This window comes from Eumetopias jubatus, unplaced genomic scaffold (assembly GCF_037043125.1).
Source record: "Eumetopias jubatus isolate StellerSeaLion01/CBP00866 unplaced genomic scaffold, mEumJub1_p1.0 scaffold_13, whole genome shotgun sequence".
Classification (NCBI taxonomy): domain Eukaryota; kingdom Metazoa; phylum Chordata; class Mammalia; order Carnivora; family Otariidae; genus Eumetopias; species Eumetopias jubatus.
This window is the reverse complement of record NW_028274819.1, coordinates 14360364-14388117: the sequence shown is the minus strand read 5'-3', so window position 1 is coordinate 14388117 and position 27754 is coordinate 14360364. Positions and strand designations below refer to the sequence as shown.

At 38.1% G+C, this 27754-nt stretch overlaps 4 protein-coding genes and 1 pseudogene across 4 annotated transcripts; all 5 read left to right on the top strand.

The window, feature by feature from the left end:
* Positions 1-223: 223 nt before the first annotated feature.
* Positions 224-1152, top strand: LOC114215197 (olfactory receptor 5D3-like; annotated as a pseudogene).
* A 3294-nt stretch (positions 1153-4446) lies between these two features.
* Positions 4447-8127, top strand: LOC114215199 (olfactory receptor 5D14-like). Its single transcript, XM_028111094.2, is given in 4 exon segments — positions 4447-4580; positions 7436-7650; positions 7653-7711; positions 7714-8127. Coding segments are annotated over 4 exon segments (822 nt in total).
* A 5539-nt stretch (positions 8128-13666) lies between these two features.
* Positions 13667-14603, top strand: LOC114215434 (olfactory receptor 5D18-like). The gene is given in 3 exon segments (XM_028111430.2): positions 13667-14237; positions 14240-14275; positions 14278-14603. Coding segments are annotated over 3 exon segments (933 nt in total).
* Positions 14604-16136: 1533 nt separating this feature from the next.
* LOC114215200 (olfactory receptor 5L1-like) lies at positions 16137-20525 on the top strand. Its single transcript, XM_088017485.1, has 4 exons — positions 16137-16180; positions 19070-19988; positions 20358-20413; positions 20516-20525. Exons 1-4 carry the CDS (start codon positions 16137-16139, stop codon positions 20523-20525), a joined length of 1029 nt encoding a protein of 342 aa, XP_087873611.1.
* A 6008-nt stretch (positions 20526-26533) lies between these two features.
* LOC114203711 (olfactory receptor 5L1-like) lies at positions 26534-27469 on the top strand. The gene has a single exon (XM_028097039.2). The coding sequence runs from the start codon at positions 26534-26536 to the stop codon at positions 27467-27469; it is 936 nt and encodes a 311-aa protein (XP_027952840.2).
* The last annotated feature ends 285 nt before the right edge of the window (positions 27470-27754 follow it).

Below are 27754 nucleotides of genomic sequence, written 5' to 3'. Positions count from 1 at the left end.
GTAAACTCAAACAAGTTCCTTAACTTATACATGCCTCCCCATCCTTAAGTAAAATATAAGGCTACTTATTTTATAATTCACAGTGTTATTTGAAGATCTGAATCGATATATTTTAAAGTTTTAGCACAATGCCTGCCACATGGTAAATGTCATAGAAATGTGCTATCATTATTATCATCATTATTATTTTTATTTTATTTCAGATTTTTCTCCAACTGTGATCATGTTGTTAGCAGAAGGAAATCAGAGTATTGGAGCCACATTCACCCTGTTGGGCTTCTCAGAATACGCATACCTCCAGATTCCCCTGTTCCTGGTATTCCTGACCATCTACACAGTCACTGTGGTGGGCAACCTGGGCATGATCATGATCATCAGCGTCAGTCCCCAACTCCACACGCCCATGTACTTTTCCCTCAGCCACCTGTCCTTTGTCGATTTCTGTTATTCCACCACAGTTACACACAAACTGTTGGAGAACTTGGTGGTGGAAGACAGAATCATCTCTTTCATAGGCTGCATCATGCAGTTCTTCTTGGCTTGTATATGTGCAGTGACAGAAACATTCATGTTGGCAGTGATGGCCTACGGCTGATTTGTGGCCGTTTGTAACCCTCTGCTCTACACGGTTGTCATGTCCCAAAAGCTGTGTGCATCGTTGGTGGCAGGGCCCTACATATGGGGTATAGTCTCCTCCCTGCACTCACCTATTTTCTTCTGACATTATCGTTCTGTGGCTCTAACATCATAAATAACTTTGTCTGTGAGCACTCTGCCATTGTCTCTGTCTCCTGCTCTGACCCCTAAATCCGCCAAGTGTTTTGTTTTGTCATCACCATATTCAATGAGGTGAGGAGCCTGGTCATCATCCTCACTACTTATATTTTCATTTTTGTCACGGTCTTAAAAATGTCTTCTGCAGCCTTCTCCACTTGTGCCTCCCACCTGACTGCCATCACCATCTTCCATGGGACTATCCTGTTCCTTTATTGTGTACCCAACTCCCAAAACTCGTGGCTCATAGTCAAAGTAGGTTCTTTATTTTATACAGTGGTAATTCCCATGCTGAACCCTCTGATCTATAGTCTCCGAAACAAAGATGTGAAGGAGAGTGTCAGGAAGTTAATAAATCACTTAATACAATTTTGTTGAAGATTTGTAGTTACAAAAATGATTTGATTTATTATATTGAGAATTGTTTGATGCTTCTAGTAGAGATGATGGATTCAAATCATTTCATCAACTCACTGGATTTTAAAATCTATTGTTGTAATAAACCAGTTCTTTGATCCTTTGATTTCTATTCACTCCAAAGTTTAGTAAAAGAGCTATGAATCATATGTGAAGTAACATAGTATTGCAAGTTGAATCGTGTCCCCCGAAATATCCATGTCCACCCAGAAGCTCAGAATGTGACCTTATTTGAAAATAGGATCCTTGCAGATGTCATTAAGATAAGGATTGAGATCAGATCACACTGGATTAGGTGGGATCCTAAATCCAACATGTGTGTCCGTATAAGAGACAGAAAAAAGGACACACAGAGAAGGCTATGTGAAGACTGGTGTTTCGTTGCTACCAAGCAGGGGGCACAGAAGGATTCTCCCCTAGAACGTCAGAGGGAGCATGACTCTGCCAACACCTTGATTTCAGGCTTCTGGTCTCAAGACCTAGGAGGGAATGCATTTCCACTGGTTTAAGCTACCACATTTGTGGTAACTTACTGCAGCAATTTTAAGAAACTTATTTAACAGTAAGTATCAGATCATAAAATCCAAGTCTCTTGACTTGCATATTGGCATGGCAAATCATTTTAAAAACATTCATCAGTTCTATGAAAGCAATGAGAATTTTAGGGTTATGGAGGAATTCGGAAAATTGGTAAATAACTAGGAATGAAAATATGGAAGAATTAGCAATGACCCTGGAGGTGCTCTTTCTAAGACCTGGCCAATTTCTTTGCTCTTTCTTCCATGAGCCTCTTGTACTTTTATTTAGTACAGGAAGTGATGTGAAACATGATGACTTTGAATACCAAATAAAAATTATTTTACACAAATTTACAAAAGGATTATCAAGGGGACCAAAAACAAAACAAAACAAAATTCAGTTATTTATCTCACATGTCTCACAGCCTGATGTGTCAAAACTGATTTTGTAAATGCTAGTTACTAACACAGTGTGTATTGTAATACATTTCAAGCATAGTTTGTTAATTCCTGTTTTGCTTTTAAAGGTTAATCTTTAGTTAATTACACATTTTACCTCCTGGCATAGCTTCATCTGCCAGACAAATACGGCAAGGTTGCAACTGTTTTGATTGAAATGTTCTCTAAAATTGATTATTCAGGGGCGCATGAGTGGTTCAGTTGGTTAAGCAAGCATCTGCCTTCAGCTCAGGTCATGATCTCAGGGTCCTGGGATCCAGCCCCCTGTCAGGCTCCCTGCTCAGCAGGGGGTCTCCTTCTCCCTCTCCCTCTGCCCCTCCCTGGCTTGGCTCCTGCTCTCTCTCTCTTTCTCTTCCTCACTCTCTCTCTCAAGTAAATAAATAAAATCGTTTAAAAAAACAAAATAAAATTGATTATTTATTTGTTAGCCTTAACCCAGTGATTGACTTAAAAAAATCAAAATATTCTCTGTGTTTATTTCTTGCTAATCATGGTTTGTATCACACAAGATTCCCAGGATATACACTGCGCAGATGTGCAACATTGTTGCCCTACATCACCTTAGAAATTAAATGATAATCGCACCTCCAAGAGCAAGTGTGTTTATCTTAAATATGACTTTTTAACTTCATCTTATGCTTTAAAAGTGACACCAACTTTTGTCTTATATGTGAAAATAAACAATTATAAAATAAATAGGTATCCTACTTTTAATTTTCCTCAGTTATAAAGTAGGGATTCCACATAACTTTACCATATTATTCTGACCAATTACTAATATACGATATTGCACACTTTCCAGATAATGAAACTCAAGGTTTGTTCACTCCGGGAAATGAAACAACTTTCTGTTTTAATTCCACCAGGGAGGACTGTATGATTCTCTTTCTCCATGTGTGTGCAGTGTTGTGTTTTTAAAGGATACAAAATATATACACTCCCTCTTCCAAGACCTTTATGACAAAGTAACCATTATCAATCACTACCCTTAAGAATGTATTGATTTATTACATATGTTGTGTTACATTTGCTTGGAAATGGAGAAAGGATGAATTCTCTTTGGACTTAGGTAGTTTGTGGATAAAAGAGGAAAATAGGTGATCAGCAACCATGAAGAGAAAGGCAGAAAAAAATATGTGAGTATATTCATTTACTTATTTTTAGTTTAGTGGAATATCTTGCCAAATCACCAGAATTTCCATTAAACCAAAGGTATCAAAACCAGTGATTTTCAAAGTTTATTATTCATACAAATTATCTGGGGTGCTGTAAAGTGCAGATTTTTGTGCAGTGGGTGTGTAGGGGGCCCAAGATTCTGCATTTCTAATAGACATCCAAGTGATGCTGGTGATCCCAGCCATTGGACCCAGACTCTGGGTAGCAAGAATTTAACCCAACAGCTTTTATTTTAAATAAAGTTCAGCTGGTGTAGACTCATGTCTGTGTATGGAGTCCCTAGAGAGCCTATAGAATGAACTCCTCATTTCTCCTTTCTTCCATTGGCAACGATTTAAATAATTATTAAAATGATTTTGATTATGTTTAAAATAAAAATGATTTTAATTATGAAATTTTAATAATTGCACAAAATTTATAACAAGCACAAGTCTGTAAATATATGACACTTTTAAATTAGAGAACTAAAGTTTTCATCATCCTTGTGGTCCTAATATACTCCCCTAAAATCCTTTGAATCATTCAAATCTTTGCAGACAGTTTCTGAAAGAGTGAACCAGGTGAGGAACAGTAGGGCAGGAAGTCAGAAAGGCAGGAAATATGATCGAGCAGGGCTTTGTAGTACATTTTAAGAACTTTGGCTTTTATTTTGAGTGAAATGGAGAAACACCACAGGGGTTTACAAGAGTGATTTGGTCCAACTAAAATTTTAAAAGAAAAAGCCTGGCTGATGTTGAGAACAAGCTGTGAGATGAGAGAAAGGGTAGAAAAGGTAGAAATTGTGTAGGGGTCTGTATAGTGCACAAAAGATGAAGGATTCTGCTGTTCTCTCTTGCCTCCTAAACCACATGCCATTCTCTCTGTCTCTCTCTCTCTCTATATATATATGTGTGTATGCATATATATATATATTTTATATACATAATACATATTCTTTATATATAATATTTATATTTTAATTTTTTTAAAAGATTTATTTATTTTAAAGAGAGAGTGTGTGTAGGGGGTGGGGGAGGGGTAGAAGGAGAGAGAAAATCTTAAGCAGGCTCCATGCCCCAGCATGAAGCCTGATGTGGGGCTTGATCTCACGACCCTGGGCATCATGACCCGAGCCGAAATCAAGGTGCCCCTGACTGCAGGATTCTTCTGCCAGTCTGACTTTGGTTCATCATGTGGCTGCAATCATTTAGGAGCTCTGCTGGGGCTTAAAACTTCAAATGAAGTCACTCGTGTTAGGTGACTTGGTGCTGACGTGGCTGGAGTGCCCCAGTTTCTCTCACAGTGTTTCATCTGCAGTAGGTTACACTGGCTTCCTTATATGGTGATCTCAGTACAGTGTGTAAAGCCTGGAAGCAGCAGCTGTAAGGCATCTCTGTGTCTCTATCCCAGAATCTACTTAATATCACTCTCACTGCATTTTTTTTTTTTTTTTGGTGAAACAAGTCACAATTCCAGCTTCATAGATCCATCCCTGTGTTCCCTAGTGGAAACATTACTCCTCTAAACTACTGCAGCTCATGGTTTCTTACTTGAAGCAGAGATTTAGCATGTGGATCATTAAGGATAATAGGTAGAAGAGCCGCTTCCATTTCCACCCTGGACCCATAAATTCTGGGTCCCACAAATTATTGGAGAAATACTGATGTATCCTGGTTTCAGACTTAGAGCACATAACACATTCTAGAGGTGATTACTCCATCCCTCTAAAGTATTGACAACAAAGATGGCCCATAACCAAGTGTAAAAAGGGCAGGATTGTAGAGTTACAACTGTGTGTGTGTGGTGCTAGCATATTGCTCAGAATCATCTGAAAATAAGGCCCAGCATTTTCTTCCATATTCAGGTTGTCATAGGGAATAACTCATGAGGTTACTAGTCCGGGCTTTGAAGGAGAAAGTAATACAAGAGTATGGACCGTAGTAAATTGCTTGTGAGTGCTGTTAACTGTTGTGCATCCCCGATGTTATGGATTGTGAGATAGACAACATCCAGTCCATGATGGGGAGTGTAGGTTGCCTAGTAACTTAGTGGCCTAATGTCAAATCATTCCGTCTCTATTAGGGTCCTTGAAAAAACCAGAAGCTGTTTCTCAAAAGGTGAATAGTTACCTACAAAGGAAGTCAATGCTTTGCTTTAAAATCCCAAAGACCTGATTTATAATTCACTATAGAGGCTTATCCAAAATTCTATATAATTTGTTATTTGCAAATACATGTTGATGGACAATTACATATGCTGGGTGATATGGCCCAAATAGCACAGCAACTGTCATGGAAGACTGGACTTACTAGAGTTTTCTCTTGTTCTGGGACCCACTCAAAATGGACAGACTTTTGGGTAACTCTGTAGATGGGTTAGAGTAACTTGCCTAAAATTAGTATATGTGCCCTGCAAAATCAAGGAGCCTACTGAATTTTGGTGTAGATGAGGCAGGATTAGGGAAATATTACCTAACCTTAGTTTTATTCATCCAGAGGACATTTTATTACCTGCCAGCAAAGCCTGGTGGTCAATTTGAAGCTGCAGTTTTTTCATGTAATTTCGAGGAAATTTTAGTCTTTAAAAATCATGCACGACACCCGGCATTTGCCTTAATTACCTATTTTGATGCTTGTGAGGAATGAGTTGCTCATGATCTCCAGAGTCTTAGTCTCTAGGGCTACAGACTTAGATATAACAGCCTGGGTGGCCCAGTCATACTCAGCTTACTGAGAAATGGTGGCAGGGGGGTGGTGGCCTGTTTCTTTGTAGTAGGTAAGTTCATTCAGGTTTTCTATGAAACTGTGGGGTTATTATTTCCCTGATATGGTAACTAGGATCTTCTTTTATTTTACTTTTCATGTTAAGTCACTGTAAATGCTATCCAATTGTGAACCCAACAATATTAAAGAAAGGTTAACATTCATGGAAATATTTGGCTTTAAGTCATTTTCCAACCATTTTACAAAGAATAGAATTAACTTACCAGCTGGAAATGGATATTTATTCACATCCTCTTTAAATGCACCTGAAATTGGTGTATAAACTTTCATAAATGAGTTAATTCTGAGAGGAATCTTACCTGATAAATCTTGGGACCATAGACTTATCTATACAGTGTCTGGGCTATAAGAGAAGCTAACCCTTTGGGTCTAAACCCTAATAAAGGGTACACTCCACAGAAGTCAAAAGGATGCATTGTCCTTCTGAACCCCTCAGGAGCTAATCTATTCAGTGAGAGAAATAGCCTTTAATAAACAAAAGGTGTTAAAATGGGATTGCTGTGCTGTTTTCCTAGATTTCTCTAACATTTTGCTTTGAACTTAGAATAGAAACATATCTTCTTAAAGATTTTAATTGATTTGTGTATACAGGCAAAGTATAGTATGTATGTTTTGGGACAAGCATTGCACGTTTTTTCATACTCTTTCACTCATTTATGCATTTATGTGCAAACATTTACTATCGGTTATGTACATGTTACATTACTAGCTAATGTGTGGATATACACACCGCAATATGGTATAATTATTTCTAAGATTTTATTTATTTATTTACTTGAGGGAGAGAGAGATGAGAGAGAGAGAGAGAAGGAGCAGTGGGATGGGCAGAGGGAGAAGCAGACTTCCCGCCGAGCAGGGAGCCTGACGCGGGACTAGATCCCAGGGCTCCAGGATCATGACCTGAGTCGAAGGTGTTAAGTTTAGCCGACAGAGCCACCCAGGCACCCCTGGCAATTTCTTTCTTTCTTTCTTTCTTTCTTTCTTTCTTTCTTTCTTTCTTTCTTTCTTTCTTTCTTTCTTTCTTTCTTTCTTTCTTTCTTTCTTTCTTTCTTTCTTTCTTTCTTTCTTTCTTCTTTCCTTTCTTTCTTTCTTTCTTTCTTTCTTTCTTTCTTTCTTTCTTTCTTTCTTTCCTTTCTTTCTTTCTTTCTTTTCTTTCTTTCTTTCTTCTTTCTTTCTTTCTTTCTTTCTTTCTTTCTTTCTTTCTTTCTTTCTTCTTCTTTCTTCTTTTTTCTGTGTGTGTGTGACAGAGAGAGAGAGAGAGTAAAGCGATAGAAGTTTATTACATGAAGATACAGGAAAGCTCTCAAGAGTGAGAGCTGCTTGACCCAGGCTGGTCATAGCATATAAAAGCATCTTCTACTTCAGCTGCATGTTGCAGTACTTCCTGTCCTGTACCACTGTGGTGACAGAATCCTTCCTGCTGACGGTGATGGCCTATGATCACTTTGTGGCCATCTGCAACCCTCTGCTTTATACAGTGGTCATGTCGCAGAGGCTCTGTGCCCTGCTGCTGTCTGGCTCATATCTCTGGGGCATGTTTGGTCCCTGGTACTCTTTTGCTATGCTCTCCAGCTAAACTTTTCTGGACATAACATAATCAACCATTTTTTTTCTGTGAATATACTGCTCTCATTGTTGTCTCGAACTCAGACAAACTCATTCCCCACCTGTTGCTTTTTGGCTTTGCCAATTTCAATGAGGTGAGCACACCGCTGATCATCCTCACTTCATACATTTTTATTTTCGTGACTGTACTAAAGATCTGTTCTGCCAGTGGATGTCGAAAAGCCTTGTCCATCTGTGCCTCCCACCTGACCACCATCACCATCTTCCACAGGACCATCCTTTCCCTCCACTGTGTGCCCAACTCCAAGAACTCCAGGCAAACTGTCCAAGTGGCCTCTGTATTTTACACAGTCATCAATGCTATGTTGAACCCTCTGATCTACAGCCTGAGTAAAACCTTTAACATATGTGTGCATGAGGTTTTTATATATGACTTTGATGTTAATAGATTGTGAATTGGTAAGCTCAAATCCCCGGAAGATGCAAGTTAATTCTGGGACGAATTCCATAGGATTTTGATCCATAAAGCTTCTATTTCTTCAAATTGTCTAAAAACAAACACATAAAATATTACAAAGCCCAAGAGATGGTTCAGTGTGGGGAATGCAGTTACTGAAGGATAATGTTAACTCACCATAGAAAAGATCTTTCTGATTCATTACTGCGTACGAAGACAAGTTACTTGCTTTTAAAGTTATGTGTGTTGTAGTCACTAAAGCATTGTCTTTGTTGGGAGATGCAGATGGACATGCTGTGTGATAAGAAGAGAGGGTGATGATTCTTTTCTGACACCATTCCTTGGGCTCCATATATTCTATGAATGGATGGTCTTATACTTCAAACAGCTTATGTTGAGAAGGACACAGGGCAAGGACAATTACACCTGTTGTGTAGATAATGACACAGAGTTTCAAGAAACTAGTCTGGAAGTGACTGAAATGATTGATCTCTGATCAAAGGGTCTCAACTCTGTTGACTATAAATCTAGTGTTCCTTTCATGATAATATCAAGGCTATTAGTCTGAGAGGTCACAGAAGTTAGTTTTGTCCTAGATTTTCTGCGACAATCTCTGGAGTCATTTCAATATTCTTACATTATGCTTGAGTAGGATTACTCAGAAGGCTGCATTCCCAGTATTATCAAGTCTGGAAATCTCTGCAAGCATTATCTAGTCTAGCTCATATGTATCAGGCCTGGGATAAAGAAAAAAAATGGATGAAAGACCTAAATGTGAGCCAAGAATCCATCAAAATCCTAGAGAAGAACACAGGCAGCAACCTCTGTGACCTTGGCCACAGCAACTTCTTACTAGACACATGGCTGGAGACAAGGGAAACAAAAGCAAAAGCAAAAGTGAACTATTGAGACTTCATCAAGGTAAATCTTCTGCACACTGAAGGACACAATCAATAAAACTAAAAGGCAGCCTATGGAATGGGAGATGATATTTGCAAATGACATATCTGAAAAAGGGTTAGTATCCAATATCTATAAAGAACTTATCAAACTCAATATCCATAAAACAACTAATCTAGTTAAGAAATGGCCAGAAGACATGAATAGACATTTTTCCAAAGAAGGTACACAGATGGTTAACAGACACATGAGAAAATGCTTCACATCACTCATCATCAGGGAAATACACACACACACATATATATATATATATATAAATTTTATCATGCTGTACGTGATCTTGAAAATTTCAAGATTTTTTTCTCCTGCAGGAAAACAGTAAGTCCATGGAAGGTTTCACTGAAAAGGTACGTTTGAACAAAAACTTAAAGGAAAGCATTTCAGCGTACAGGAAACATGAGTAGAAAAGACCATGGAGAATGAGTGGGTAATATTTTTTTTTTGAAAGACAAAAAGCAAGGGACAAAAGCAAGGAGGTCAGTCTAGCTGGAGGAAGCAGAGGTGGGAAAGAGTAATAGAAGAGGACAAGATTTCAAAGGGACTAGATCGTTTTCTCAACTTGGTATTTAACTTTGTAAGTATCTCTGCTTTAGCTCTCAATGAATCATAGTGACCTAAAAGTTGGATCTTCACACTTCTCCAACAGGGTCAGAGTGGATGGTAAGGGAGGAAGAGGGTGATGCCCAGCATATGGTAGTCACTCAGTATTTGATAAGGATGATTTTTATAATTCCATAATATTGATAATTGTAGGAAGGTATGGGAGTAATCAGGAGTTGAGGAGGTGATTTTAAAATATAAATTTTGGGGGCATCTGGGTGGCTTAGTCAGTTAAGTGTCTGCCTTCGGCTCAGGTCATGATCTCAGGGTCCTGGGATTGAGCCCCATGTCGGGCTCTCTGCTTATTGGGAAGTCTGCTTCTCCCTCTCCCTCTCCCTCTGTGTTTTCCCTTTCTCTTTCTCTCTCAAATAAATAAATAAATAATCTTTAAAATATAAAAAATAAATAAAATATAAATTTTTATATAAAATGCTCCCAATGCTACTCCAGGTTTTCAAGAATTACATCAGAGAAAGGTGATTAATTTTAATTGTTTATTTCATGACCTCAAGAGAATGGGGCAAGACATTGTCCCTAGAATTCATGTCCCAAAAGTTATGCTATAGATATAATATATCCATCAGTCCCAACCAGGAGAGGGCCTACCTTTGCCATCAGCAGGTTTGTTTTTAGATTCTAGAGACAGATTGATATTAACTTCAGTGTAGGGTATCTATAAAACAACACGGGAGGGGGGAATTTACCCTTTAGATCTAGACAGTTCTTGAGAAATATTTAGTCACTGCAAAAGTAACATACCTGAATATGCAAGGAAGATAAAGTGCATTTATTCACACAGTTTTGTATTAGAGGACCTGGTTCAGATGAACAAAGGGTATCTGGAGTGGGAGAACAGAAGTCAGAAAATGTTGGGGATGTGCATTGTCTTGTTTCTATAAAATGTTGAATAAATAGGCAAGGTGGTAGAGAGAAATTTTAAATAAAATGAAACTAACAGAGTTGGAACAGACTCTCTTGTGAAAAAAATTTAAAGGGACCAGCTTTGATTAAGATTATAAAACAGGAAACACGTGTGTCTAAGCAAAAATAACTACAAAATGGGGGAAACATAGGTAAGACTATTACAGCTGTCATATTTCTTGGATTCAATGAGATAGAAAAAATTTTTAAAAGATTTTATTTATTTATTTGACACAGAGAGAGAGAGAGCACAAGTAGGCAGAACAGCAGGGAGAGGGAGAGGAAGAAGCATGCTCTCTGCTGAGCAGGGAGCCTGATGTGGGGCTCGATCCCAGGACCCTGGGATCATGACCTGAGCCGAAGGCAGCCGCTTAACCGACTGAGCCACCCAGGCGCCCCTGATACAGAAAAATTTTACCAACAATTTAATAATAGCATTTGGGATGCAAGGACCATCACATTAAATGTAATATTAGTTTAAAATAAATTCTTAAATGCTTTAGATAAGTTAAATATTGTATTAAGCAAAAAATAATTAGAAAGTCTGGCTTCACGATGGATTGTCTTTTGAGGTTGTCTTTAGTACTCAGATGTGTGGGTGTGGGGACAGAGAGGGTCATTGATTTCTCAGTCTCGAATATGATCTGACATCTTTATTGATGGGCCATCTAAAACTATTTCTTGGGTTGTGGGACCAGAGATAACCTTACCAGAGAGATGATTAAGAGTTTCCTGCGATGGGGCACCTGGGAGGCTCAGTCAATTAATCATCTGACTCTTAATTTCAGCTCAGGTCATGATCTCAGGGTCCTGGGATCCAGCCCTTCGTTGGACTCCACACTTAGCACTGAGTCTGCTTCTCCCTCTCCCACTGCTCCTCCCCTCCCCCTGCCTCTCAAATAAATAAATAAAATCTTACAAAAAAAAAAAAGAGTTTCCTGCTATGGTAAAATTTCAGAGGTGTTGGGCACCAACCGGAGAAATATGATTATTCTTTTGTATTACTATTTTCTCCTAAAATGTCTTTATAGTGCATTACTACCTCAAGTTTTTTAATTTTTCTCCTTACAGATAATATTGGGACAGAATGAATATCCTCCACGTCTTGAAGGGAGAGGAGAGGTGACGAGAGAGAGAGAGAGAGAGTCCTAGGCAAGGAAAGTTTCTAAGTCTGTCTTTACTACACTTGGTTATTTCTGGGAGAGAACATTTCCCTAAATCCCGTTCTCATTTCATCTTGATGCTGCTTTCTAGTGTAGCTCTGTGGTCTGTATACTGTCAGCAGACTCTCTCCCATAGGTCCAGATATGGTATGATCATTACTAAAGGAAATATCTTAGTATCTAGACCTAGAACATGGGTCAGAGCCCGATGTGGAAGAATGGACACATGGCTGGGATTCCAATCAGGGCTCTAGTCACAGATGTGTAGATTGGTCCTTATTTGCATGTCATTGGGAAAGTCAAGGTTTCTTCAGCTTCTGTTTTGTCACTTCTAGAATAAGGAAGTAGACATGATTATCTTTATCATCTATTCTAATTGTATTATTCATCAAGCAATGTGGGAGGATTGACAGGAGCTCCCTAGTTGAGAAGATTACTCTGAAAAAAAACCTAAGAGTTAATTTGATATCAGATTAACTGAGTCAGAAAGAAAAAGATTAAAGTGCTTTATGAAATTAATAATAAAGGCACAAATATAAAGTTTTAGGGGTGTTTATTCTTATTTTTTTATTTAAGTTCAATTAACCAACAGATGGTACATCATTAGTTTTTGATGTAGTGTTCAATGATTCATTAGCTGCTTAACACCCAGTGCTCATCAGATCACTTGCCCTCCTTAATGCCCATCACCCAGTTACCCAGTTATTCATCTCTTGAAGGACATCTCAGCTCCTTAACACAGTTTGACTAATGTGGACATTGCTATGAACGTTGGGGTGCACGTGCCCTTTCTTTTCACTATGTCTATATCTTTGGGGTAAATACCTAGTAGTGCAATTGCTGGGTTGTAGCATGGGTCTATTTTTAACGTCTTGAGGAAACTCCATACTGTTTTCCAGAGTGGCTGTACCAGCTTGCATTCCCACCAACAGTGTAAGAATGTTCCCCTTTCTCCAACATCCTCTCCAACATTTGTTGTTCCTTGTCTTGTTAATTTTAGCCATTCTAACTGGTGTAACATGATATATCATTGTGGTTTTGATTTGTATTTCCCTGATGGCAAGTGATATGGAGCACTTTTTCATGTGTCTGTTAGCCATTTGTATGTCTTCTTTGGAGAAGTGTCTGTTCATGTCTTCTGCCCATTTCTTGAATGGATTATTTGTTTTTTGGGTGTTGAGTTTGAGAAGTTCTTTGGATACTAGCCCTTTATCTGAAATGTCATTTGCAAATATCTTCTCCCCTGGTGTGGGTTGCCTTTTAGTTTTGTTGGCTGTTTTCTTTGCTGTGCAGAAGCTTCTTATCTTGATTAAATCCCAATAGTTCATTTTTTCTTTTGTTTCCCTTGCCTTTAGGACATGTGTCTTGCAAGAAGTTTCTGTGGCCGAGGTCAAAGAGGGTGTTTATTCTTAATGTCACAGTATGAACCTATGATGTAAAAATTAATTTGTTTGGAAATTTCTTATTTCTGTACTGATTAGAGGACTGACATTATCAGTCATCATATTATGCTAGCCATATCTTTGTATGAACTTATAATGTTCAAGGAGAATTGAAAATGTTATAGGAAGATTTGATTTAAAATAACCATAAATCCCTTTATCTTATATTCTTATTTGTAAATAGTAAACATTACAGTTAAGAACTTATGTTTTTAAGTCCATAATCGTATTGCTTTTTTACTTAAAGAAAATTTTAAAAATGATTTTCATGTTTCAAAATCTTAGACATTTGCATATCTTCATAATAAACACATAGCATAGAGAAATTATGAAAAGATATTTTGCTTCCTCTTCCAGTCTTGCTAAGGGGTAGCTAAGCAAACTTTTCATATCCTCACTCTAATATTTTTGTTTTCAGGAACGATTCAGATTCTGATAAGCAAAAACCATCATGTTACTGTCAGAGAGAAATAAAAGTGGGGCTGCATTCATTCTCTTGGGCTTCTCAGATTATCCAGAACTGCAAGTCCCCCTCTTCTTGATTTTTCTGGCCATCTATAGTGTCACTGTTGTAGGGAATATTGGGATGATAGTTATAATCAAGATTAACATCAAACTGCACACCCCCATGTACTTCTTCCTCAGCCACCTCTCATTTGTAGATTTTTGCTACTCTTCCATCATTACTCCCAAGGCCCTAGAAAACCTGGTTATAGAAGACAGAACCACTTCATTTCCAGGATGTGTAATACAATTCTTTTTCTTTTGTACCTTTGTGTTAACTGAATCCTTTTTATTAGTTGTGATGGCCTATGACCGCTTTGTGGCCATTTGCAACCCTCTGCTCTACACAGTTGCCATGTCCCAGAAACTCTGTGCCATGCTGGTGGTCGGATCATATACATGGGGAATAGCATGTTCTTTGATACTCACATGCTCTGCTATCGAATTATCTTTTCAGGGTTTCAACACAATCAATCACTTTTTCTGTGAGTTCTCTGCATTGCTCTCCCTGTCTTGCTCTGATACATCAGTCAGTTGCTGCTTTTCATTTCTGCCACCTTAATGAGGTCAGCACACTGCTCATCATTCTCTTGTCTTACGTATTTATCATTGTCACCATCCTCAAGGTGCGTTCAGCCAGTGGCCACCACAAAGCCTTCTCTGCCTGTGCCTCCCACCTGACTGCCATCACCATTTTCCATGGGATCATCCTTCTTCTCTACTGTGTGCCTAACTCCAAAAACTCCAGGCAAACTGTCAAAGTAGCGTCTGTGTTGTACACAGTGGTGATCCCCATGTTGAATCCCCTGATCTACAGTCTGAGAAATAAGGATGTCAAGGGTACACCTGGCAAGTTAATGGACACTAAAGTCTTTTCTTTTTGAGCATATTAGTTTAGTAGCATTTATCCCTGAAATGTTAGTAGCATTTATCCCTGAAATGTAAATAAAGTGTGCCCATAAAGGTTGATTGTAAAGATATCTTTAAAATTAATGAAGACTTAATATACAATGGGAAGGATGTGGATTTTGATTCAAAGAGACTACACTTGTCTCTTGCTTACTAGAAAAAAAATCAGCAATCTCTCCTATCTTTGGTTTTTAATCTACAAAATTGTGGTAACATAAACTAGCTCTTAATCTGATTGTGAAGACTAAAAGATAATATAGATATCATTTGGAATACTTTGTATAATCTCAATAAACATTAATTTTGTTCCCCTTTCTTATAATCCACCTGGAATAGACTAGGCTATCAATAAATACATGAATTTATCTCATAAAAGTACAAGTAGCAGTTAAAATGAGACACAGTCTCCATCTTCAAGGAATGCAAAATCCTGTGTTGACAGTAGGGCAGTGAAGAAAGAGGCCATTGTGTTTAAAAGAAAGAAAAATTCAAGTCCATTTTGGGGTTTTAGAGTGGTGTACTTAAAAATACCTTCAAAAACTAGGTATTGTTTTAACTTGGCTTTGGATAACAGGATGGGCAGAGTTTTAGGAGACAATAGGATACGAGGGGTAGGTAGAAAAGACACCCAGAAACATGCCTCAAACTCAGGGAATTATCAGATGAATGAATCTTAGGAAGATGCATGTAAGTTAATGAAAATTTGAAAACTGATTATCTATAACTAATTACATCCATGGAGTTCTTGAAATGTGTGATTATATGCAAGGACACAAACTACAGGCAGTGGTTTGCACCTTATTGGTTTAAGAGGCATTCTACAGCAGACCTGGGAGAAATCCTAGAGCCAATCCTGCTTAATGGCTTCCGGTGTCCAGCAGGGAGATGCTGTCCTGGCACCGTCAGAAGCTCTGTTCTTCCTCACGCAGTCCTATGGGTGGCACAGATCTAAAAGCAGCATACGGCCTCATTTTATCCGTGATTTTGGTTGTGACTTTGGGCAAGTTACAACATTCTGTGCCTCAGTCATCTTAGCGTAAAGGTGCATAACTGTACTGATCACACTGATTTTTTTAAAGATTTTACTTATTTATTTGACGGAGAGAGACACAGCGAGAAAGGGAACACAAGCAGGGGGAGTGGGAGAGGGAGAAGCAGGCTTCCCGTGGAGCAGGGAGCCCGATGCGGGGCTCGATCCCAGGACCCTGGGATCATGACCTGAACCGAAGGCAGATGCTTAACGACTGAGCCACCCAGGCGCCCCACATTGCTCTGCAATTTATCATGAACTCTGAAAGGAACCTTGCTGGATAATAGTAATATGTACCAAGCTGGGATAGCTTTTCTCCTTGTTTATACTTCATAGAGGTCATTAGTTGTTTGAGTCTCAGGATAGTATGGTTTTCTTGATATCTCATTTATATCCCACAGAGATCAGTAATTATTTTGGGAGACTTAAGGAACATGAATCCCAGAGATACATACATGCAAAAACATAAAGCCTTTCCATGATCACATCTTCAGAAACAGAGGAAGCGATATTTACCCACAGGTAAGTTGGGCTCTACACTCTTTTCTTGGGAATGGACATAAATGATATTTTCTGAGAGCTGGAAGATTTCTCTCTCCCTCTTTTTTTTTCTTCTCATAAGGTAAGTTATTATAGCCACATATACAAGAAGGAAGAACAGTAGAGGAGGGTAGTAGTATTAAACATATTTATAAAAATCAGTGTTTTAACTCTTAATTAGAGAGTATTTTAAGAAATGCCATGTTTGCGTCACTTCTTTATGAAAACGTTTTTTCTTTGTGTATTGAGAAACAATCTCAATGGGGGATGGAAACAGTCTAATTTGCAGGACCAAATACCTTGGTAAGAGGTGTACGAGGGAAAAGGGTATAAGCAAGTTGGAAAGAGTACTTGGTCTCCCCCCAATCTTCTTCCACCTCACTCACACTGACTCATCCATGGAACCTGGAAAAGACCACATGGAAACGCCCAACAGTCACTCTGATACTGAGAGCTGCAGGAAGGGGCCCTCAGGACTGTTTGTGGAGGGACACAGACATGGGGATCACCTCTGAAGCAGAAAGGAGAGTAATTATTTTGGTCTTGGGTACCACACTTAGAAATGTCTTTCCATAGCAGGCTTCTCAGCCTTAGTACTATTGACCTTTTGGGCCACATACTATTTTTGTTTTTGCATGTGTAATTGGTATGTGTGTCGGGGCAGGGTGGGCTGGGGCTGCCTTGTGCATCTTTGAATGTTCAGCAGCATCCCTGATCTCTGACCACTAGATGTCACTAGCATTCCTTCTTATTGTCACAGACAAAAATGTCTTCAGACAGAGACCAAAGTCCCGGAGGGATCAAAATCTCTCCTGTTGTGATGAACATTGGATGTTATAATCAACTAATGAGCCGTTTGACACTACATCAAAAACTAATGTTGTACTATATGCTGGCTAACTGAACATAAAAAAAAAAAAATCTCTCCTGGTTAAGAACCACTTCTCTATAAATAAACAAAATCCTGATTTTTCACCTTTAGACCAGAAAACAGGCAAGGTTTTCAAGATTATGTACTACATTGAACTCAGAAAGAGACAGCTCACTTTTACTAGCCATTGAAGAGAGAAAATCATATTATCAGAATAATTATTTGTTTTCAAACTGGGATTTCTTCTTTTTCACATTTCTAAAAATGTTTTAATGAAAACGTTATCTTTCTGTAAACATTTCATTATATTACAAATGAAACATTTGAATCCATTACAGACCACCTCTTAAGTCTTAAGAACCAGGATAAAACGTTGAAATTTAAAAGTAATCTTGAATATTATATATAGGCTAGCAATCCTTATATCACCCCTGCATTAACTTGCAAATTATTCAACTCCTTGTGACATCAGTTATTGGAACTCTGAGATACTGTCCTTAACTAGAAATGTTTCAAGTTGTGACTTACATAGTAGAACTCTTAAAAACAAGCCTATTTCAGTTGTTCAGATCCTTAACAAATGATCTTTATTATTCACTTTTCTTCAAGATTTCAACTGGGACTTCTTAAGGCACATACGCTTTACCTCTTGAAATCATTTGAATAAAGGGGAAATACCTGACTGCATTGAATTTTAGTGGAGACTCTTTCTTCCAGGAATAATCAACGTGTCTACACGTTATAAATTAAGGCAAGTTTCTACATTTTTTTTCAAATGATTAGAATAAAATATTTACTTTTCATGGATTTTGTGAGGGTTAAACATGCAAAGCAACTTATGTATACATATATAATATTCTCTCTGTCCAATCTAGCTTGCTATTTTTTTAAGGATTTATTTATTATTTGTCAGAGAGAGAGCTCAAGCAGGGGGAGTGGGAGAGGGAGAAGCAGGCTCCCCGCTGAGCAGGGAGCCCGATGCGGGGCTCGATCCCAGGACCCTGGGATCGTGACCTGAGCCAAAGGCAGACACGTCCCCCACTGCCACCCAGGCGCCCCATGGCTTACTATTTTTTAACTTACCGTTGTACCATAGTTATTTGTCAGGTCATTAAATGTTCTTCAAAAATATCCCCTTAATAGCTGCATTGTTTTCCATAATATATATGTACCATAGCTTTGACCATTTCCCTCTTGTGTGACACTTGATTTCTGACTTTTACTATCATAAATAATGCTACAGGGGCAGCAAACATTTGATATTTTCATATGTACATCTCTGATTACTTCTTCAAATGGATTTAAAGCAGTGAATGTGTTTGTCATCTAGGTCTTTATAAGGCTTCAGAGTCATAGTTAGAGGAAGTTTGAATCCAAGTGCCAATTCCCTGAACAATGGCTGGCATGGGATAGCTTAATTAACAAAATCACTATGTTAATTTTATAGAAAAGAAGCTAGTATGGAGCATAAAAGCTACTTCTCCATCTAAAACATACTGATAAAGAATGAACACTTGTGGATTAACAATCTTCAATACATAGACTTTTCATCATTTCAGTGGAAAACAGAGAAGAATGCTGTGTATTTTAAAAAATTATTTCCCAAGATCTCAATATTTTCAGTACTCATTAAACATTTTGTCAAGAAAAAGGGGTTTCAGTTTCATAAAACAATATGGCTAATTAAATAATGTTTGATGTCTTTCCAATGACTCAGTTTCAAGCTCTGAATTGTGTAGGACTCCTTTAAGGGATCATATAAGCTGTTATGGATGTGATTGTTTTTGTGTGATCTGTGAATTAAACTGCTATCTTATGCATCTTTGTCACGATGCCTGCAAATTTTCTAAACTTCAGGAAAGCAATGTCCTATTTCTTCACTGAAAACATTAACTTTCTTATTTGTTATCCTGTCTTTTTTTTAGGAGACAGTCAAAAAATGAATTTGGAATCATATAATGGAGAGTAACTATTAATATTCTTCTCCATGCTCAATAAAGTGGGAACCTGGGGGAGGAGAACTGCACCTCTGTGACAGAATTCCTTCTTCTCGGATTAGCAGATGCCCCTGAGCTGACGGTCTTCTTCTTCCTGGTGTTCTTTCTCATCTACGGCATCACTGTTTTGGGATTTCTAGGCATGATTGCAGTGATTCAGGTCAGTTCTCAACTTCACACTCCCATGTACTTTTTCCTCAGCCACTTGTCCTTTGTGGATTTTTGCTACTCCACGATCATCGTGCCAAAGATGCTGTCCAATATCTTAAACAGGGACAAAGCCATCTCTTTCCTGGGATGCATGGTGCAATTCTACTTGTTTTGCACATGTGTGGTAACTGAGGTCTTCCTTCTAGCTGTGATGGCCTATGACCACTTCGTGGCCATCTGCAACCCACTATTGTACACACTCACCATGTCCTGGCATCTCTGTATGGAGCTGGTGTCTTGCTGCTACCTCTGTGGGATGGTGTGTTCTCTGATCCACTTGTGTTTAGCTCTTGAGATCCCATCCTATAGATCAAATGTGATTAACCACTTCTTTTGTGATCTACCCCCTCTCTTATTGCTTGCTTGCTCCGATGTCTCTATTAACGAACTGTTGCTATACATCCTGGCCACCTTCAATGAGATGACCACCATTGTGATCATCGTCACTTCCTACATGCTGATTCTCATCATCATCCTGAGGATGCACTCTGCAGAAGGAAGGCACAAAGCCTTTTCCACCTGTGCCTCCCACCTCACAGCCATCCTTGTCTTCCATGGAACAATTCTTTTCATTTATTGCCTGCCCAGTTCTGGCAACAGTGTGGAGACTGACAAAGTGGCCATGGTGTTCTACACCATAGTGATCCCCATGCTGAACCCCTTCATCTATAGCCTGAGGAACAAGGATGTAAAAGAAGCTCTCAGAAAAGTGGTGAGCTCCCAAATATTTTCCTAGAAAATATTTTCTTATCAGGATTCAGGGTCGCAAAGTGGAGGCTGGTGGAGGGGTGAATGGGTGGGCTGTGGTGTTCGAGTGGAGGGAAGAGGCAGGAGGTAGGTGGTTCTCAGTTATTCTTTTTGATTCACTTGCCTCTGCGCCTCCTCAATTTGCCTCAAGTGTAGGACTGAGCACATTTCAAACTTGAAGCCTACTTCTTGCTTTTCTTCAATGTCTAATGTCTTAAATGGACATAAATAAGGGATTCTTTAGACACATATAGTTTGCTGTATAACCTTCAAGAGCTTAATGAAGAGCTCTTAGGATCACACTTTCTTTCAGTGTCTTTGATCCTTTCCAAAGTTGAATTCTTCCTATTTTACAATGAAGAACACATCTTTGCCCAACAGTTTATACAGGTGAGATTTCCACGTGGGATGTGCCTATTTTATGTTTGTTTCTCTCTTTTTTAAAGATTTACTGCCTATTTCTGGTTTTCTTTATTATTTTTGTTGTTGCAGGGTCCAGTGACCTTGGAACTTCAGATATGGTCTCATCTGAAAATACGGAGATATACCAATTCCTTCCCATGAATGTTAAGAAAAGTAAATTACATGTTATGTGCAAAGAACCTAGAATGACCTGTGGTACACAATTAGTTATCTGTATCCCTCCTTCTCTCTCCTTTCTCCTCCTCCCTCTCTTATATTGTACTTATATTTCATTTCTACAGTCTGTCTCATATATACACACTCAAATACACACTATATGAGTGTGGATATATATATAAATTCTCCACACACACATAAACTTGCCATCACTGAATAACCACTACTACCAGTACCTGTATTTCTGACTTAGGTCACTCGTCACAATTTTTGTTACTTTGTTTTACTTTGTATCTCCATTCTAATTCTCCATTGTAGATAAAATGCTGTCACATATAAGTGGAATTCTAACCTACTTGTAGAAAACATAAATATTTCAATTTCAAGCTAAATTATGGGAGGAGCCCAGTTGTCCATCAACTGGTGAATCTATAAAAAAGATGTGATATATATATATGGAATATCACTTGGCCATCAAAAAGAATGAAATCTTGCCATTTGCAATGGTGTGGATGGAGATAGAGTGTACCAAGTTAAGCAGAATAAGTTAGTCAGGGAAAGACAAATATCGTATGATTTCACTTATATGTGCAATTTAAGAAACAAAAGAGATGATTCTAGTGGGATAAGAAAAGAGAGGCAAACCAGAAAACAGACTAGAGAAGAAACTGAGGGTTGCTGTAAGGGAGGTGAGCGGAGGACACGCTAAATGGGTGGAGTATTAAGGAGGGCACTTGTGATGAGCACTGGGTATTGTATGTAAGTGATGATTCACTAAATTGTACACCTGAAATTAATATTACACTGTAATATTACACTGAATGTTAACTAACTGGAATTTAAATAGAAACTTGAAGAAGAAAAAAGAGGTAAAAAAATTCATTTTCAGGGTACCTGATGCACTTCTTTTTTAGTCATCTTTGTGCTTATTGCATGAATTCTCTCTGCTATGATGGTGTATGACAGCTTCATGGCCATTCCCAACCCTTCCCACCACACAGTTGTTATGTCCCAGAAACCCTGTGCCATACTAGTGGTTGTATCATACTCAGGAAGAGTAACATTTTTCTTGATCCTCACATGTTCTGCTTTTGGATGATCTTGTGGTTCAACACAATCAATCACTTCTTCTGTTAGATCTCCTCACTAAAGTCTTTTTCTTGCTTTGGGTCTTATCACAACCAGTTACTTCTTTTCACTGCCATGACTATTAATGAGGGGAGCACACTGCTCTTCATTCTCCTGTCTTAAGTGTTTTTCATTGCCATCAGCCTGCAGATGCATTCAGCAGTTGGGCACCACAAAATCTTCTCGATCTGTCAGTTTCACACGCGACTGCCTTTAGCATTTTCCACAGCACCATTCTCTTCTCGTACTATGTGCCATAACTCCCAAAACTCCAAGCACACAAAATGGTATCTGTGTTTACACGGTGGTGATCCCCATGTTGAATCTCCTCATCTCAACCTGAGAAATAAAGACATCAAAGAAAAGTCAGAAAATCATGAATTCATATTGAATTCATGCATTGGTAAAAACATACTTCTGTTACTATCGAACATCTTTCTGTGATTGTTGAATGATCTGTGTATCAAGCTCATTTTTTTTAAAGATTTTATTTATTCATTTGAGAGAGAGAGAGAACACATGCATGAGAAGAGGGGGAGAGACAGGGTGACAAGAAGCCTCCCCACTGAGCTGGAAGCAGGTGCTCAATCCTATGACCCTTCAGATCATGACCTAAGCTGAAGTCAGATGCTCAACTGACTGAGCCACCCAGGAGCCCCAAGCTCATTAAAAAAATGAAAAATCACTTCAGATTTTCAAAAAAGCAGGACATTTAAAATGGAATGATATGAATTTTAGGTCAGAGAACTTACACCTGGCTCTGATATTATAAGCCAGACCAGCTGATTTATCTGAGCCAGCTTTTATCTACAAAAGTGATATAATTATGTTGTAGTTCATAAAGCGGTGTATGGGACAAAATGAAGTGTAGACAATATATTTGGTATATATTATATGTGCAATAAATTCTAGTTCTATTCTCTTTTCTTCTTTGCTAACTGATAGGTTGTAGGTGTTAAATAACCACTTTTGTATTTTAAACTTAGTGAAATAGATGACAAAGAAAGATTCACATAAACTCATATTCAAGAACCTCACAAGCCAGTGTTATTAGCAAGTATCATAAGAGGTTTGGTGGAGAGACACAGTTTAGAATCATCTGTGGACATCAGAGATTGTTTCATAATTGCATGCATATTTTGTTTGACCTTGAAGTGTGGGCAAGTTTTTAAGAGAAACAAAAGAAAAAGACACAAGTTTTTTCTGGGAGTGAGGAAAATGAACAACGTTGAAGAGGTGAGCAATATAGTTAAGCCAATGATTCAACAATATTTTTGAGCTACTATTTTATGCCATAAGCATACAAGGTATCATGTTAGGTGCTTGAGGGAATGAAAATTTACATAAAATAAAATTACTACTCTTAGTTCTTTCAGGAAGAATCCCAGTGTGGAAGATACAAATATTTACAACAATTTTAGAAATATTAGCTTGTTTCTCAGAATATTGGGAACAAAAACAAATAAAATATATTCATGTCTTATGTTTTATGCTTCCTTTTTATCATCTATCAGCATAAATATATTATTAATTTATATGGCCACTTCATCAAATTCTTATCTCAATTCTCTTCATCAGAACTCCTTAGGCAGTTTTCATAAAATAATTGATTAGATTTCTTGTAAATATTGAGAGCCATTCAGGGGCGCCTGGGTGGCTCAGTCAGTTAAGGGTCTACCTTTGGCTCAGGTCATGACCTCAGGGTCCTGGGATAGAGCCGTGTATCAGGCTCCCTGCTCAGGGGGGAGTCTGCTTCTCTTCGTCTCCCTGCCCCTCCCCCAGCTGGTGCTCTCTCTCTCTCTCTCTCTCTCTCTCTCAAATAAATAAATAATTTAAAAAATTGAGATCCAATTTGCTTTCCTTAAATGTCATTTTAAATTAACTGTCATTTTTAATTATAATATATAAAAACAAATAATCAAGCTTAGATTATTGTGTCTATTAGGAAGGATTAAATTTCTCTAGTACTAGTAATATTTTTTATAAGATGACCTCATAGAGGGGTGCTTGGGTGACTCAGTCGTTGAGCGTCTACCTTCGGCTCAGGTCATGATCCTGGAGGCCTGGGATCGAGTCCCGCATCGGGCTTCCTGTGATAAACAGACACAAATAAAATACTGTGGCCTAGATTGATATTATAAAGTCAGAAGAACACACCTAGAACAGATTAACTAATGTAGTCCCATTCGATGGCTTCCAGCATTGGACATGCACTGAAAAAGTGCAGCCTCAGAAATCTCTCTGGGTTTGTTCTCTTTTTTCATACATTCATATGAGTGGAAAAACCAGAGGGCCGCAATTACCTTTATGGGCAACTTATTTTGAGTTGATCCAAGTGGCAACTGTCTGTGTCTCCATCATTTCCCTTGTAGGATAGGCATGAAACCCAGAACTGTTTCTTGGCTGGTTACTAGGAAGCAAAAAGGAATTAATAGTTGAATAATATTTAGAATAGTTTCCAACACATAGCAAGAGCTAAATAAGTCTGATATCTTATATAGTTTTCTGATCAGTAGAATTGTTACTCTTATGGTAGGTATTTAAAGGAATTCTGATGTAGCATTAGTCACTGTGTCCTACAGGAATCTAGGGGATTCTATCATGTTATAAGAAAGGAAGAATTCCTAAGAAATATTCATGTTATTTTAGTTGTGTTATATCACATGTAGTCTAGGTTTAATTTTTATATATTTTGTTATACCTTTAGAGATTAGTAATTGTTTTGGAGCCTAAGGAGCCCATTTCCCAGGAGCTTAAATTGCAGTATAAGTTTCTGTCTGTTGTACACACCTTAACATCTTCAGCGCCAAAGACAAAGTGTCTGCCACTCAGGTCTGCTAGCTAGAAGTAGCCTCTGGTTACTTGAAAAAAAAAAAAAGAATATATGTTCCCTGTCAACAATTATTTTAAAGATGTATTGAACTATCTCTCTTCTTAGAGAATGTTTTCATACGATTTCTATTAATGTGCAGTTACTTCTTAAAATGTTTTTGCTTTCAGTATTCAGAAACACTTAATGGTGAATTTAGAACAATTTTCTCTGTTACATCAAACATGGGTGTGTATGAAAGAATACAGAATAAGCAAATGGTAGCCCTCTTCTCTCTCTCTCTTTCTGTTTCCTCCTAACACCTTCTTTCAGACCCATTTCTGTCATGAAATCAAGAATTTATGATCATGGAGGAGCTCCTTCATTGTCCTAATAATGCTGAGGGCTGCATTTATATGCCTGCCAAATGGTCATGGGCAGTCAGGACTTGTGAACTCTCCCTGCTCAGAAAATGAGATTAATTCTTTTGGATTTGTTTTGGGGTTGCCATGAAATAGTTTCTGATTATCAGCCTAGAATATTAGGAAGAAGCAGGCAAATTAACTCGGGTATTTTGTTTTGTTTTTGTTCTTGGCCACATAATGAAAACAAATAAACATGACTTCAGGAAATTGATATGTTTCCCGTCTTTAAAGTTTATTCAAGATATGGTGAAGAATGCAAGTTATGCTTTCAGTTCAGAACCTCTTCACTTAAATTTCATTACATATATGTGTAGAGGTCACGAGTATACTCCTTCTGCTGTCTAGAAGGTAGGGCAGAGAATAGAACCCCTAAACTTCTATTTGCCTTTTCTTTGAGGAAAGGTCTCAAGGGGTCTCAATCTCCCTTATGTGATAATCAATGTAAACATTTCTCCCAACCAACTACTTAGAGAATCTGGGAGAGTTTTCAGGCACTTTTTTTTTTTTTATGTGGGTAAAGGATTCATCTTTAAGTTACAGATAGATCTCTATGATATGCATTCATACCTCTTTATTTACATCTACATATATACACCAAGTGTACTATTCAGTGTCCTTTTTTTTTAATTTACCACCTTCAAAATGTAATTTTAAATAACATGATGATTCTATGTCCTAGATATGATGGACCACAGTTTAACAACTGCTTTATTTGAGAGTTAAATTTTTCTTTGTTAATATTATAAACAGTACTGCAATATAGTTTTGAACATAGTTTTTCACAATGTTATAAGTGTAACTATTTCTTACAACAGCTTGTTAAGAAGACAATCTCTCATAAAAAAATACTGTATAGATTTTATTGTTGTCAGGGTTAAGACTTTGAACATATGCTGCCACTTTTCTTTCCAGAAATAATGTATTCAAGAGTTCTATATTTCTGAGTCTTTATTAACATAGATAATTAGTATTATAATAGACTAAGACAGCTAATTTGATAGGTAATATTCTCACTTTCAAAGTATATCTTAAATCTTCTTTAATAATTCAAATTTTAAGGGTTTTTGTGAGCCACAAACCTCAAAAAAATGTCACACTTCTCCAAAATGGAATATTAGAAAACTTTGTTTCAAATTTATGTTCCTGATAAACTCAACTAAAAAATAAAAGAATATTTTTGAGAATCACAGTAGGTGTCCTTCTGCTGGACAGAGCTTATTAAGTTTCTGCAGAACAGAGATAATTTCTATATGGGTTGAAATATATCATTAAATCAATCTTAAATTTCATCAAATAACTGAACTTAATCATCTCAATGCATTGTGATAGATAAAGTTTGGTTCATTTAAGGTTTCTCCTGATGCCAAAGACAATTTTGATCAGTGGGATCCACTGAGACATTTAAAATTTTGAATTATTTGACAACTGTGTTTTTGTTATTTCTTATAAATACAGTATTTGATAGCGATGCTATATTATTCTGAAGTTATTATTAATCTGTTTTTACTCCCTTATTAGAAGAAACACAAAATGTAACATTTGTTTTCCTAAGCCTGACACATGGTAGAAATGAAGGAGGAGAACTGCACCTCTGTGACAGAATTCATTCTTCTAGGATTAACAGATGCCTCTGAGCTGAGTGCCTTCCTCTTCCTGGTGTTCCTTCTCATCTATGGAGTCACTGTTTCAGGAAATCTGGGCATGATTGCAGTGATTCAGGTCAGCTCTCAACTTCACACTCCCATGTACTTTTTCCTCAGCCACTTGTCCTTTGTGGATTTTTGCTACTCCACGATCATCGTGCCAAAGATGCTGTCCAATATCTTAAACAGGGACAAAGCCATCTCTTTCCTGGGATGCATGGTGCAATTCTACTTGTTTTGTACCTATGCAATCACTGAGGTCTTCTTGCTGGCTGTGATGGCTTATGACCGTTTTGTGGCCATCTGCAACCCACTGTGGTACATGGTCACCATGTCCCGGAATCTCTGTATGGAGCTGGTGTCTTGCTGCTACCTCTGTGGGATGGTGTGTTCTCTGATCCACTTGTGTTTAGCTCTTGAGATCCCATCCTATAGATCAAATGTGATTAACCACTTCTTTTGTGATCTACCCCCTCTCTTATCGCTTGCTTGCTCCGATGTCTCTATTAATGAACTGTTGCTATACATCCTGGCCACCTTCAATGAGATGACCACCATTGTGATCATCGTCACTTCCTACTTGCAGATTCTCATCACCATCTTGAGGATGCACTCTGCAGAAGGAAGGCACAAAGCCTTTTCCACCTGTGCCTCCCACCTCACAGCCATCCTTGTCTTCCATGGAACAATTCTTTTCATTTATTGCCGGCCCAGTTCTGGCAACAGTGTGGAGACTGACAAGGTGGCCACGGTGTTCTACACCATAGTGATCCCCATGCTGAACCCCTTCATCTATAGCCTGAAGAACAAGGATGTGATAGAAGCTCTCAGAAAAGTGGTGAGCTCCCAAATATTTTCCTAGAAAATATTTTCTTATCAGGATTCAGGGTCGCAAAGTGGAGGCTGGTGGAGGGGTGAATGGGTGGGCTGTGGTGTTCGAGTGGAGGGAAGAGGCAGGACGTAGGTGGTTCTCAGTTACAATTTTTGATTCGCTTGCCTCTACTCCTCCTCAATTTGCCTCAAGGGTAGGATTGAGCACATTTCAAACTTAAACCTACCCTTTGCTTTCCTTCAATCTCTAATGTCTTAAATGGATATTAGTAATGGATCCTTAGGATACATTTAGTTTGCTATATAACCTTCATGT

What these genes read in the sequence shown, in the direction of transcription:
- LOC114215200 (XM_088017485.1), top strand. Translation starts at nt 16,137, where the DNA reads ATGATCACATCTTCAGAAACAGAGGAAGCGATATTTACCCACAG. An exon ending in GAAGCGATATTTACCCACAG is followed by an intron (nt 16,181 to 19,069) that starts GTAAGTTGGGCT and finishes TGCTCAATAAAG; the next exon opens with TGGGAACCTGGGGGAGGAGA. An exon ending in AAGAAGCTCTCAGAAAAGTG is followed by an intron (nt 19,989 to 20,357) that starts GTGAGCTCCCAA and finishes TCCTTTCCAAAG; the next exon opens with TTGAATTCTTCCTATTTTAC.
- LOC114203711 (XM_028097039.2), top strand. Translation starts at nt 26,534, where the DNA reads ATGAAGGAGGAGAACTGCACCTCTGTGACAGAATTCATTCTTCTAGGA.